The 15046-nt window shown below is 42.6% G+C and overlaps 1 protein-coding gene across 1 annotated transcript in view; it reads left to right on the plus strand.

The window, feature by feature from the left end:
- grik2 (glutamate receptor, ionotropic, kainate 2) overlaps positions 1-15046 on the plus strand; it is a gene marked incomplete at its 3' end in the record, with an annotated part of 346108 nt that overhangs the window by 305204 nt on the left and 25858 nt on the right. The window contains exon 15 of the mRNA XM_079275707.1: positions 3555-3780. Within this exon, the coding sequence (XP_079131833.1) occupies positions 3555-3780 (226 nt within the window). The remainder of the gene's footprint in view (positions 1-3554; positions 3781-15046) is intronic.

The following is a 15046-nucleotide window of genomic DNA, read 5'->3' on the forward strand; positions in this document are numbered from 1 at the left end:
TAAAAAACACAGCGCGTTTGCGAGAGTCTTATCTCTCTCACGTTATCCATATTTTATTGATTAGTCTCATGGTTTTGGTATGAAGGGCATATGTTTGACACGTCGTTTTGTTGAAAATCACTGTTCACTGTCTGTCTTAAGTAGCCTCTAACACACAGGTGCTCCAATCACCAACATGCACCCAAGCACACAGGTGTTTATATGAGCTCATTAGTGATGTTGATAAACACACGGCGGCACTGAGGCGCACACATACACACACACACTCCTCTCCCTCTATCTCCCTGTCTGTCTGTCTCTCTGTGTGTGTGTGTCTCTCTCTCATACAGTCATTCAGGTCTTGGAGACTGTTAGTCTTGGAGACTTTTCCCCTCTCACCCCCCCTCCCAGCCTTTCAAAATAAAAGACCCACAAATACAAGTTTCAATCCAAGAGTATGAATCTAAAATGCAGAAAAGAGAGTAGCGCTATCTCAATTGAACCTGAATGACACTACCGGTAACATTGGCGTGTGTATATATTGCGATTTCTTCGGGCAGTAGAAGCCACACTGTCAAAATTTCTTTAGGAATTTTCTAGTTATTATTAAGCCCGATGGATAATATACAGTGTGCTGCAGTTGTACTGCCTTGTGCTACAAAGCCACACTGAATAAATACCAATTTAAGTTGCAAACCACTTGACCACTTAAACACCCTGTTTTAGCGTGCACTAGCCCCTTCACCCATCACAGGACTGTACATGTCATTTGTTAGCTCCAAACATCTCTTTACATAACTTTGGGAATGTTACCTTTGAATCTCACAGGATAGTGTGGTAGTCTACTCTTGATGAACATCATAAAGTAAATATAGTCTTGCATCTCTAACAACATCATCATGTTAAATGAGTCTGCCCTGTTTAGAAAGAAGAAGGAGAAGAAAGATTCCTTCATTAGTCCCACAGTGGGGAAATTATTCTCTGCATTTGACCCATCCCTGTATATATAGGGAGCAGTGGGCTGCCAATGACAGGTGCCCGGGGAGCAGTTAGGGGTTCAGTGTCTTGCTCAGGGACACTTCGACACAGGACACGGTGCAGCCGAGGATCAAACCGGTGACCTTTCGGTTGGCGGACAACCCTCTCTACCCAGTAAGCCACGGTTGCCCCTTTAAGTTGACTCTTTGATTTTACAGAACTGGGATGATTACTCTGCACTCTGATTGTGTCCTGTTCCCCAAGGTCCTGCAGCGCAGCTTTACTTTGATGTGTTATTGTGTTGACTCTGCACTGTAGAACAGGAAATGGTTGTTACGTGATGTTTCAGGACTTGCTGACCAAAACCCGCTCCCTCTTTACTCGCACAGATCTGAGAAGTGAAGCAAATTGAAGAATGAATGTCTTGTTTCTGTGGAAGGGTGGTGTAGTGGTCTGACAGGGCGCTCTGTAGCTGTTGTGTCAGGAATTGAAATGTATGTTCTGCAGCAGTAGAATGCCACATCAAGAGAAAAGTCATTATTCAATTGTATAGCCTAAAATCACAAATTTTCCTTAGAAGAACTGTCTTTTAAGGAGAAGTAAACAGGTGTTTCTCGTGGGGACTGTGTCAGAAAATCACCAACAGGAATGGAATGACAATGAAGAGAACACACACACTTTACACAACACTTTAGGTTAAAGTAAGTGTGACTTGGCCTCCATATCCGCTGCATTTTGCAAGGGAGCCATGTCTCTGAAGTGCTGCTGTTTGCTGAAAGCTGCATTTGAACTAGTTTCTTATGCAGGATGAGGATGCTTGGACATGTTACAACATTACTACTTGCTAGAATGGACATGTTACAACATTACTACTTGCTAGAATGGACATGTTACAACATTACTATATGTGTCGGGAAAACAAATGAAAGATTTCACGGCATTCACAATTCATTTGTTAATGCAAATTTTAATCGTGATGCTATTTAGTTGTTTATGAAAGGAACATTTAGGAGGTATTGATCATATTCTGGTGTTTAAATTGTGAAATGATATACAATAAACAATAAATAACTTGCCTTCACAATCCCGCACTGAAATGACAAATGTTGCAATCAAAGCTCAAACACTTTGAGACTGAAGGATCAGACACCATCCTGTCTTAGTGTAAACAATTACACAACACAAAGCAGTGAATACACATTGTAAATATCGGCCCAGGCAATAATAGAGAGGATTACTCACTCACCATGTTGATCTAACTAAGGCTGATAGTGATTTTGGCCCCACATGACTCACTGCTGCCAGACATACAGCTGGGGGCCTTTCTGCTCTTCTGAACACTGATTGTGATTTGCAGGACAAAAAGCATGACAACAATCTACAGATTGCAAATATCGCTAATCTACAGCCACTTCAATGTTAGGACAGGGTCAACCAGCAGTATTTGCAGATACGGCCAACTGTGAGCATCCTTGGACAAGGGCAGGCTCATGAAAACGTTATCAGACAGGTGATGACTTGAGAGGATCAGACAGCAGAAATATGGTACCTGCTATTTGTTTTTTTAGCAATTGCTAAAATATTTTGATTCAGTTTGACCAAACAAAAAGGATGTCACACATTCTGAAATGCTGTGGATGGATTGTTGTGAACTTGTTTACTATTTGGGTTTGACAGCCATTCATGACGTGTACCCGTTGCGTGTTCCAAGATCCCTCATGTGGTTGAAGCACAATCAGCTCTGGATCCCTGTGTGGAGGCTCTGGGAAGCCCTGCTCGGCTCTCTGCCTGACTTGGAGCGTAGGTGGTTATCTGACTCTCCGTGTATTCACAGCCACTGCTCTCGCCTTATCAGCAGTCTGAAGCTTGCATGCTCAATCGCCTGATTTGTCAAGGGTGACTCCGAAAGATTCTGATAGGCACTCGGCAAATCACCCAGTTGATCTAAAATATCGACCAGCCACAAAAAGTCATTACACACAATAATGGCGGGCAGGACCTTGAAGATGTGACTTAATTAGGTTTCAAATGGCTTCAAATCGGCTCCCCTGGAGAGTAATGTGCTCTTGGATTTTTCTCCATGATTACAGGTGTAGAAAGTGAGGCCCATTGCTACTGACAACACCGCTGCTGATCCTAACTATGGCTGATAGCAGCAGCACAGACTGCAGAGATGTACGGTCATACAAAATCACACTGCTGCTGCTATTTAACATGCTCGTCTGCTTCAGCCTACATTCTCCTCACAAGCGATAATGACTGAGGCAGACAGGAAGCATATAGCGCGGCTGCAGCTACAAAAAAAGTTCAGGCAAATTACATTTCTCTAATTAAAATAATTGAATGCAAATGGTCCTGCAGGCCTTGATAGAGCTGTTTATATTGGCAGTATTTAAATGAGGGCTCTGCATGTCATTGTTTCTTTAAGTCACTCAGAACATTTCAACTGCTGAGACAAAAATAATTCTTCATTAACCTCCGACCTAGAATATCGCTTTGCTTCACAGCAAACCAGTGTGGCTTTGACAATGAATACATGAGAAGATGTCTCCCTTTCTTTTCTCTTACTCACGATGCCCTTCTGTGTCTCCTCACAGAAAACAAAGATCTCCACCTATGATAAGATGTGGGAGTTCATGAGCAGTCGGAGGCACTCAGTGATGGTGAAGAACATCGATGAAGGCATTCACCGGGTGCTCACCTCAGACTACGCATTCCTCATGGAGTCCACCACCATTGAGTTTGTCACCCAGCGCAACTGCAACCTCACCCAGATTGGAGGCCTCATTGACTCCAAAGCCTACGGGGTCGGCACCCCAATGGGTATGTATGCTACATTTACACAGCATGTTTTGCTGAGGCAAAACAGAAACCCCTTATAGCTGTAACATGCCCTACATATGCATTCAAAAACTACGGGCTACACAGAGTTATTGAGTTGCAGTTTTTTGTGTTCCAATAAGGAGGCGCTGCTTCCTTTAAATCCTTCACAGCCGTCATGGGAGCCAAGTTTCACCAGTGTCTTAAACTCTAGCCCTATTTTTAGGCCTCCGCTCAAAAATTGCATACCCATACTAAAAAGAGTGTATTTCTCGAACTACAAGGTCTATTTGAATAATTGTGATGTTATAGTAAAGGTAGTACTTGTGAGATTTGTTCAGATGTGTATAATGTTACTGGCCTTTTAACTACCAGCCCTATTTGTAGGCCTCTGCTCGAAAATTGCATACCCATACTCAAGAGAGTCCATAGCTCTAACTACAAGGTCTATTTTAATAATTTTGATGGTCTAATACAGGTAACACTTGTGAGATGTGTTCAATTGTGTAAATATTGTGTATATGTTACTGGTTAATGGTGAATGAAGATGGCACACAGCTCAAATTGAAAAGTTTCAGGTTCGCCTGAAAATGAAGCACTTTCATTGAACTTTTTTTTTTAATAATGCCTAATGAACCCTACAAATACTCCTGGGTCATAGCACAACAGGTTTGTGGTCTCTCTAAGCTAATTTTACTTAGATTGAGTGAAGCAGGCCAGCATAATAGGAGGTCTGAGTACAGAATTTCAAGCCGAATTCTCATTTCTTTCTCATGCTCTATTCAAATTTGACATACTATATAACTATATATTTCACTTTTTTTATCACTCATATTATTCAATACATCCAAATACTTAGGAATCATTTTGAGATTCCTTACATCATCAGAGCCTGTCTCTGGGTCTTATCCATAGGATTTTCTCAGTTCATGTGTGTGTATGTGAGGGTACCTAAGCCTATCATTGTCCGATTTCATTCAATGAGCCCGCCTTCGACGCGTCAGAGTCTCAGCATGGCTCCGCTCGCAGGAAGTCTGACCGCTCGCCCATGGTGGATTGACCGCTCTTATTCTGGAAACAGCTTTCATTTTTAAACCGGATGCAGTTGGCATCAATGATTCTAGCTTTGAAACGGATAATCTGCGACGTTATGTACTCATTTTTCATAAAAACGGGACCAATAACCCACGATTTTTTACGGCGAAGGGCAGTGCCATCTTACCGTCCTCCACTCACAGCTTTGTACTGCTTCCACGGAGAGAAAAACAAACGGTATTTATGCGTTCCGCCACGGGTGCTAGTGCTATTCGATGCATTGGTTAGCTCGGTAGCTGCTAGCATCAGGGTACAAATCATGATTTGCCGTACATATAACAGCGATTTCTGCCCAGGATTTCATGCTGTTATGACACGTTTTCTAGATGCTTATATTAGTAGTCTATAGTTGTGTTTGGAGTGCGTAAGAAGTGACTTAGATGATAGTGTTGCCCATACGTTGCTGTTTAATCCGGAAAAACAACTGTAGAAATCCACAATACTGGCGAACAATAAGGGCATTTTCCGAACAATATTGTCAGGTGGCCTGAGCCCGAGAGCCCCCAATTGGGGGGCTCTAGTAGCCAGAAGGAGTAAATGAAGATGGCACACAGCTCAAATTGAAAAGTTTCAGGTTCGCCTGAAAAAAAAGCACTTTTATTGTTATTATTTCTTTGAAAATCCCAAATCATAGCACATGTCAGCAGTCTTTGACTTTGATAAAGTGAAGCAGGACAATGTTAGAGAGGTTTTAGTACAGAGAGGTCAGGCAGGGACTAGCAAATAGTCACATGTTCCAGCTGTTCCATTGTAATTTTATATACTATATAACTATATATTTCACTTGTTTTATCACTAATAGTGTTCAATCTATCCAAATACAGCAGTTTGGCATCATTTTGAGAGCCTGAGGCCTCTCTGAGCCTGTGAACCATGGATCCATTCTTGTATGACTGCAGTTTGCCTGTGTCTATGTGAGGCTATCTCAGCCTATGATTGGTCAATTTCAGACAATGACACCTCGTTCGACGCGTCAGAGTCTCATGAATTCAGTAGGAGTAGCCTGGTGTTGATTGACAGAATCGTTAGCCAGTAAAAATCAAAAACGCACTGCTCCTCGCCGAGTGTAAAATTCCATTCGCCAAAAGTCAAATCTCTTCCCCCCGGGTCCCACAAGCTTGGTTGACCCCCCTTCTTCAGGAAACCGCTCAGAAAACACACAGGATATACGTAGCAACAGTGTTTTTATCCGGGAAATGGGGAATTATGCCGTTGTCTACATGAAAACAGCTCAAAGTAAGGTGCAGATATGATTTTTTTGGCAGTGAATCTTGCTAACAAACAACCACACTACTTCCTTGGTGGAGGTAAAAACATAAAAATATGATCGCTAACTCTATTTTCCCTACCACCAAATTACAAGCCTTTCAGAAAACTTCAGAAAATTGTTATGAAACTATTTGAAGACCCGTAAAATAAAGTGTTACCAATGAGCCTGTTCTACCAAAGGTTTAGAAACAGGTAGTACTTTGACATCACAGTGACAGGTAAAGGTTTGGAGGCTCTCAATGTCTTCAGTTGGATTTAGTTTCACAATCATCCCGAGAAGTTTGGGAGTTTGTTTCCTTTAAAGTGTTTTCTTATTTAACCACAACCCTGGACACTGTTCCCTCCTCAGCTGTGTAATCTATAATAATGTAATCAGATCAGAAGAAAGAAAACGATCCTACCCCGGTGTCTATGATGACTGTAATGCCATTCATATTTCTATAAAATGTTGAAAACTCTATTGCACATTCAAAGCTGTGTAAACTGTATTCTGGTGCGATATATTCCTGAGGGTAACCCATGTGGAGGAATCCTGGGGCTATCTCCAGCAGGCAGAGGAACAGTGTTACATGAATAGAGGGATGAATAGGGAGGGCGGCACATTACACTGTGTGTCTGGAGGTGCGACATTTGATTATGGGGCTCAGCAGCAGATTGTCATAATCCTGTTGTGAATGCAGGGAAAAGAAACACTCTGGTTAAGTACCTGCAGAATTATTACTGGCAGACAACTTCACATGATGACCTCATGCAAAAGGCTGCCATTAAATCATGTTCATTCATAAAGTAGTTCCTGCAGTGTTTGTGACTCTTGCTTTGAGCAACACGCTCTCAATGAATGCACACTAATGAATCTAGAGCTTGAGAGCACTGGCTACATGTAAGAATTGTTATGACGGATGCTTTGTGTTTATTTCATAACCACGTGGAACACATTAGAAACATACTATAGGAAACAAGGTGATGCTAAAGTTATCTTGTTACCAATATAAAGCAGTCATTTGATACAGAATTGCTGATACAGTCTGTAACACCTGCAGTGAAAGTGTCTTTGCAAATGCTCTTGAATTTCTTTAGAATTGCTGTGAAATGATCTAAAGAAGTTAGTCCCTGAAACCATTTGAGATCAGTGGCAAACTCAGGCTTTCTGAGGGGCAGGTGTGAACCAAGCTGCATGAGGTGGGCATCAGCGCATCTAGCATGTGGGGCACTGCATCTTGTTTCCTCCACTGGAAGGGTACCCTGGAGCACACTTTTGCTATGTTTCTTTGGACCATGGAGGCACCAAGGGAGGCACGCACAAGCAGAGATGACCCAAATGCAGAGTCATAGTCAGGCAGATTAAATAAAGATTATTTTAATTAAACAATAAGTCTCAAAGGTTCCCAAAAGGCAGGCAGGTACAGCTGGCAGATCACAGGCAAACAAAACTCCATGCGGCAACAAAGACAAACTGACAAAAGACTCGAGGAGCACAGAGACTAGATACACAAGGAAAGGAGGGCAATAACGAGGAGCAGGTGAAACTCATAAGGGCGGGGCAGACGATCAAAGCGGTGGGAAAACACACAAAGGCAGGAAGTACAACCAGACATGACAGATAAGGAATTGAATTTATAAAAATAAAACAGGAAGCAGACTATGAAAACTCACAGGACTAGGAAGGGGACAGTAGTGCTTTTGTTGGGGACTATTTACAGCAGCGGATTAATCCACATTTGGTGCTCTGTAGTGCATATTTGTGGCAGCAGGACAGTGTATGTGATGAAGGAACATGTCACCAGTGCAACAGTGTGGCTCATAAATGTGTTTTTAATGGAGCTCTATGGTACAGAGGAAGAAGCGAGTATCATCAGGCATTCATACACTCTAAAATTGTCACATTTATCGAAATTTTCTACAATCGGCAACAAACACATTATCAGCATGCGCCTTCAGAAATCTCTCTGTGGAGAATAGATGATATCCAGTGTCTGTCCTGACACATCAGGGACATGTGCTCTGTGACTGTGAGCGTTGGCGAGCTCGGTGCTGCTGTTTGTGAATGCTCTGCTGGTTAGCCACACAAGCTCATTGGAGTGACTGCTTTGCTGTGTTTGAAAACAGTGGAGGTCGGCTATATTTGCTTTGGGTGATTGCATTTCTTGACTGATGTGCTCCTTTTGAAGGTTCGCTACAGTTTGTGTGTGTGTGTGTGTGCATTTACCTGTTTGCTTTTGTGTGTCTGCATGCATGCCTAGATGACTGTATGCATCTATTCATATTCTACACATTGTGTGTGTGCCACTGGAAGAAAGAATGGAGGCTTAAGAGGGTGAGTGGGATGAAGGGGAAGTGAGTGCTCGCCTGTGGCAGCTTGTGCACCACACAGATTGTCCGTACCGAAGAAAGGAGGGGTGTTCGCATCATTACTCCCTGGTGGCCCATTCACATGCAGTCAGAACAAGGTATTTAAATTGCTAATCCTACCCTTTTAGTACCCTTTACCATATGCAGCCTGTATTCCCATGTAGCCGGACCATTTAGGATATATCTCATTGACTTGAACAGAGAGTAGGTGTCGGCCTGCATGAGAACTTGGGCCGTGATAGAGTCACAGCACTCAGCGATCAGCCCCATGGCAGCTCCCTCAGTTCTGTAATGGACAGACTTAGTTCATCCCCCAGCTGTTAGTCATAGCTCATTCTAATGGTGCGTTTACTGCACGAAAAACTCTACTGGCAACTTATGTTGATTCTCAGGACAATATTTAAATATATGAAGGGCTGTTGTAGAACAACGATGGGCCCTGTGTGTGTCAGGAGAAGTGCACTAGTTATTCTTAAGTAGTTATTTCCTTTTTTTTGGTTTTGTTGAAGAAAATTAAATCAATTTTTTAGATCCACAAAAGCTCTCCTTTTCAAGAGCCCTGAACTCATATTTGGAAAGAAAGTTTACGTGCCTGAGGCTGTGGCTCACTAGAGATGGTTAATTACTGTGTCCTTGGCCACATGGTTCATGGAAGTATCTGAGAAGCCGTCAACGGAAACTAGTTTGAAAAAGGGCAGGCCCCTTAAAGAAATACTTGGCAGGTAATTGGATGTACCATCTGTCAATCAAACTCTTATCTAAGCCAGTCAGGAGAGAGCAAAAACATCTTCATGGAGAAAAGCCTTCACTATCGGTCTTTGCTTTTCTCTCAATAAAGAAATACTTCCCAGTTCTGATATAAATAATGCTTCAGTGGTAAGCGCACTCTCCTCTTCGGGAGACGCCATTGTTGTTTAGAACAAACAGTCGCCTGGTACATAGAGGGTGACTGTGGCTACGTGGAGAGCAGGGCCGTCCTTCAATCAGAGGATCGACGGTTCGATCCCGGCTCTGCTAGTCGCATGTCAATGTGTCCTTGAGCAAGACACTTAACCCCAAAAATTGCTCCCGTAGCTGTGCCTACGGTGTGATAGAATCTGAATTGTAAGTCGCTTTGGATAAGGTGACTGTAAATGGAATGTAACGTAGGGTGTTGCCTCACACACACCTAAGCCACGCCCATATTTGCATGTAGCTGCTCACAGGAAGCTGATTGGTCCTTGCTCTGGCTTATACAGGACACAAAAGCATTACTTGAAGATTGACAAGATACATTTCTGTTGGGGTCTGGCACCACCTCCTGGCTGGCTGAGCTCCTCACATGTTCTCCTTGCTCACAAAAGCTGACCTGGGGTCAGATCCGTGGTCAACCCAAGATGACCACCCCTCCAGCTCCGGCCACCAGCTGATGCTGACTCTTCATTGGCCAAGCAAGCGCTCCCCGCTGTTTGTGCCGACCCGTTTATAAGCGCTAACGCAGCGAAAATCGGTCTCTTCGCTCCGGACCTCGTCCGGTCTCTAAGAAGATTCACGAGGACCGATCGGCCTCATCCACCCTCATCTCAGCGCGCACGTGCCATTTCGCTGGACGAAACAGACCATGTTCCATTCTGAGGCCTTTGCCCGCTAAGGCCTTTGCCCACTAGGACGAATCACTTCCGTGATCCGTTCCCTGCCTTTCGTATACACACCAACGGTAAAAGGACGACTAAACCTCTTTCTTCACCGATAATTACCGGGAGGTACTGACCGACACGTGCCTCAACCGACGTTGAAACCACAGGCCCCCTCTCTGCAGCGAGGAGGACCGAATCAGCACCCGCTTACCAGCCGTGCTGAAAAGCAGCCCCCCACTCTTCTCGAGGAAAAAGGACAATTCTTCCTCGAACACTCTTCCCTTGCTACGAAGCATCTCAAAGTAAGAGTTCACGGTGTCTGGGCGTAGCTTAGCTTAATTTAACCTAAGTTTAATTCAGGTTATTCATTTATGTGTTGATATTCCCGTATTTTGTTGTGTTAAGTTACTGTCGCGTGATATCAAGGTATTGCGTAATCAGCGCGGACCACAAGCTCCGCTGTATTGGGTACTTAACTGCTGTAACTGTCTGCATTAGATCCGTTGCTGCTAGTGAATGAAGAGTTTGTGTATTATCACTCTAAAGGGGTGATAAGGAAACAATACGCTCATCTCACCGCAGTGATAAAGGTAGTTTTGTTTGGGGATTATTTTGATTTATTTCATTTCATTCTGTTTTATTCTCTCTTCATTAAATCGACTCTGTGAGTAAAGTGGAGAATCGCGGCTATCGTGCATAAGCTGTCGTCAGTTCAGAACGACATACGGCACACTTGTGTAAGATACGATCAGCGATCCTCATTCTCACTACAACGCGGACAGCACACAGAAGCTTTGATTCCTCTCCCTGCCTCTTTTTATTTCTCTTGTTTTCCGTAACTTACATACACATAGAGCACCGGCTGATTGTGGGTGAACCTCCCGCCTATTGTCCCAACACACGTGATGCGCCGACACACGTGATTACACCCAGCTATCTGCCCCACCATTGTGTCTAGGTCACTCGACTCTGCCATCTTGGTTTGTAGTTTTTAGCTGTAGTTCTTAAGGCCCCTCCCTTTTCACACACGTGATTACATACAGCCGCCCCCTCTGCCATTTTGTCAAAGTCATTCGACTCCGCCATCTTGGTTTGTAGTTTTCAGCTGTAGTTTTAAGGTTACACACACACACACACACATATATACTTACATACATCCTCCTCTATTCTATTCATTCGACTTTAGATAGTAGACATAAAATTGTGTGATAGCGTTTGTTGGTTGCAGTATTAATTGATCTGATCGTTTATTATTTTGATTTAATAAACTCTGTTATACTTTAAGGAGCAGTCGTCTGTGATTACTTGTGCATATGTGTGTAATGAAAACTGTATGTAGTAGCCGTGTGTACGAACTTAACCCTTCACTGTCACTTCGAATGTGTAGTCGTACCCGACTATTGACATGAGTGACCACTAATTATGAGACTTAGTTTTATCATTTGGTTATTGGTCCCTGTTCGCAGGGTGGTGCCCCGTTGTTATTAATAATCATTAATGATTGTTACATACATTAATAATTCTATTGATGTCAAGAATTCAGTTTCTTAAATGCTGATAACCCAAACACGCTCCTTTTAATTCCCAACATTTCCATGTGATATGTGATCCCTTCATTCACCTATGATCTTGTTATATCATTTGAATCCAACTGCTGTGCAAGGTAACTGAACTGGTAGTAGTGTGAAAGGGTCAATTAGGGGCAAATTGTAAATCACTTTGGATAAAACCATTGTGGAAATGCAGAGCATTAACCGTTTTGAGTGACATTTTCAAATCCAGAGACTCCATAGCTACATTGACTGCACGCCAATCTGATTTGTTTCTTTAATCAGATATTTTAGACAGATTGTACGTACTGTTTGCAAGTGATCAAATTTGTGTGGCCAGACATCACCATCCTATTTGCATGGGTTTCTGTGGTAACAACATAGGGGTCAGTCATTATGTTGCTACTCTGGTGACATGGTGTTCTAAATAGGAAGCATTCGCCCTCAAAATAATCATGCTCTCAAGTCCCAGTGCAGAACTCCAGTCGCACCAGACAAAAACAGTGACGAGGAGGTTGGTACAAGCAGCAGAAAGTGAAAGTAAAAGTGCCAGCAGGCATTTTATTTGGACTGTTGGTCTCCTCTGTTCAACACTTTCACACATATCTGATTTGAGCGTCCAGACATCAGCAGAAATCCGATTGGAATCACATTTTAAAAAAAATCCATATGTTGTTCGGATCCGACTCGTCAAAATCACAGTTCAGTTTTTTTGGGAATCCAGATTTTTTAAATAAATCTGGGTACAACCTGGACGGGCCAACAAATGAATTTGAGCTGGCCGACTGAACAAGGCCCAAGTTTGCTTTGCCGGAACCATTTCAGCAATTGGAAATATTTCACATGTCTTGTATATCATTATATACAGATTTTACCCAAAAAATGCTTCATATATTGGATATCTTCGGAAACTTAGGAGTTAAATAGTCTGTGTACAAAATATCAAAATGACACAAATGCAACAGAATGCGAATCTGTAAGAACTGTGATGATGGCTAATCAGCATCTATCTATCCTATGTTTTTTTTATTCACTCGACAATTTCTGCATCATATTTTACATTTTTGAAAATCCAGATTCATATCAGAGGAGAATGGGGTGTGGATCCATACCGTCATGTTGTCGTGCGGAGATGGGAAAGTGGTATCATCCCTATTGATACTGAACACAAACAAAACGGTTAAGAAACAAGAATATTCCCCTTTCATCATCACGGCCATTTCAACGACTCGCATCTGTGCTAGCAACAGCAAGGGATCTGCTGGGATCCAGGCAGGGGAACGTCTGCCCTCCACTGTCTCAGAGTGTGAGGCCAACATTAGTCGTCTTCTTTTCCTCTCTTTAAGCTTGTGTTTGTGGCAGTCTTTACTGTACCGGATGTAGTGGAGAAAGATTGGACCTAAAGCTGGGGACACTGTTTAAAATGTCCTTTACCAACATTAGTTCTTTTCTTCTGATCATTTGCTGTGTTTGTGTTTATTTTTACACATAAACAATACGTGTTTATGTGTATTTTGAATAAATCATTGAATGCAGTCACTGCCTGCACTACCATCACATGTTGTATTTTCCAATTTTGTGCTGGCAGCTTGTGTAGCCATCGCCTCCTCCTCTGCCCTGACTGAAGTCTCAGGAGACTCTGCATTATTCATCATCCTTCTTTCCTCTTTGTCTCTCTCCCTGATGCGTATCAATCTTCATTTAGCTTTATTAGGCTGCATTAATCAAACAGGGTTTGGGGGAAGCGTCTGCGCTGCTTGTCAGCAGGCTGCTGTCCTTCCAGTCGTCTCTGCCGCTAGCCACCGGGCTGTTCAGCTCCGCCTCATAAACAGGAAGGTTCCTGAATACATTTCTGTGAGATAGAAGATCTCCATCAACGCTGTGACCTGCGGCGACTTACTCCACCTCAATCCGCCGCTTTCACCACCACCCGGTCACACTCCAGGATGTGTGTGATAGAGAGGGAAAGCACATTAGACAGACTGAGGATTCAGCATAGACATCAATTCTCTGGAGTACCCTTCATTTCAATTCCCACCATTTCAAAACGTATTCAGTGCACCACGTCATGTGACAGATGAGAAACGGATAAAAACAAAAGCAAAAACGGAAAGACATAATAGTCTGTAGCTATTAGACCACATACTTTTAATGGGTATAGTCACACCAGGAGTCCTACGAACACCCCCGATGAAGATGAGACATGGTTGTGATGGTAGTTACAATCTGAAGAAGATTGAGCCTTTATCTTAAATCTTAATGGATGTGATGATGAGCCCATTAGACTGATGCGTGACACACTCAGTTGGTTCTGATGAAACACAGTCCCAGGGCAGTTGGTGAAATATTCACAAAATTCAATCAGACACAAATTTTCAGTTTTATTTTGGGTTGTTTGGCACTTTGTTATCTAAACAACAATATGGTGCAAAACAAAATTTATGGAGTAATAGTTGCAAATTATCAAAACATATAGGATATAATATAAAAAGGTCCGAATTTGATCTTATTCATGTTATTTGGTGTAATGGCCTCTGAAATAATGGATAAAATAGATAAATAATAAATGTTGAGAATAAATTATTTAAATGTTATCAAGAAATTAGAGACTCAAAGGCTACATCCACACTAATACGTTTTCGATTCAAAACAAAAACGATCTCCGTCCAGACTAACACGCCTGAAAGTGAATATCACGTGACTTCACGTACACTGGGCATGCGGGTGGGTGCCGGTGAAAACAGGAAGTAGATTGGTTGCTCAGTTAAAAAAATATGACAGAGTAATATAGTAGTCTATAATAATGAAAGGTTGTGCTTGAGACTTCCTCTAAAATCTTCCCCTATAAACTCAAACACATTTCGTGGAAGTTTTAGAAGCTTCATTTTTCAGAATAAGTTACAACGCTGTGGGTCTTGCTCTCAGTGACTTCAGACGGCCGCTCCGTAGGTCTGATAACGCCGCTCGCTAATCGCTCCATTAACAGCTGCTTCCTTTGCAGAACTGCAGACTTTAACTGAACAACAGCTGCTAGTAAAGACAACAAGGTCAGCAACGCTTGTAATCAGTTGTCCATGTTGAATTAACCTGCTAGTCGATCGGTAATCAAGACTGTTGTTTGTGATCTGGGTAAGGGTCACGTGAAAGGAGCGTGACGAATCAGGGACGGACACGTTGTGACTGCAAAGAACTGTTAGGGTTTAAAACAGAAGGATGCGAGGCTTCGGCAGGCTGCAGGGAGATTTCCGCTTCAAGCTTCCTACTGCACACGCGCATCAGAAAAACGGAACTGGATCCGGTTTCAAAATTAAACAATATTTAATGTACTACACAAAGTTCACTTACAAACGGAATTAACTATCAATAGTAATGTTCTCGAGAACAGAGACC

Source organism: Melanostigma gelatinosum (genome assembly GCF_949748355.1).
Source record: "Melanostigma gelatinosum genome assembly, chromosome: 9".
Lineage (NCBI taxonomy): Eukaryota > Metazoa > Chordata > Actinopteri > Perciformes > Zoarcidae > Melanostigma > Melanostigma gelatinosum.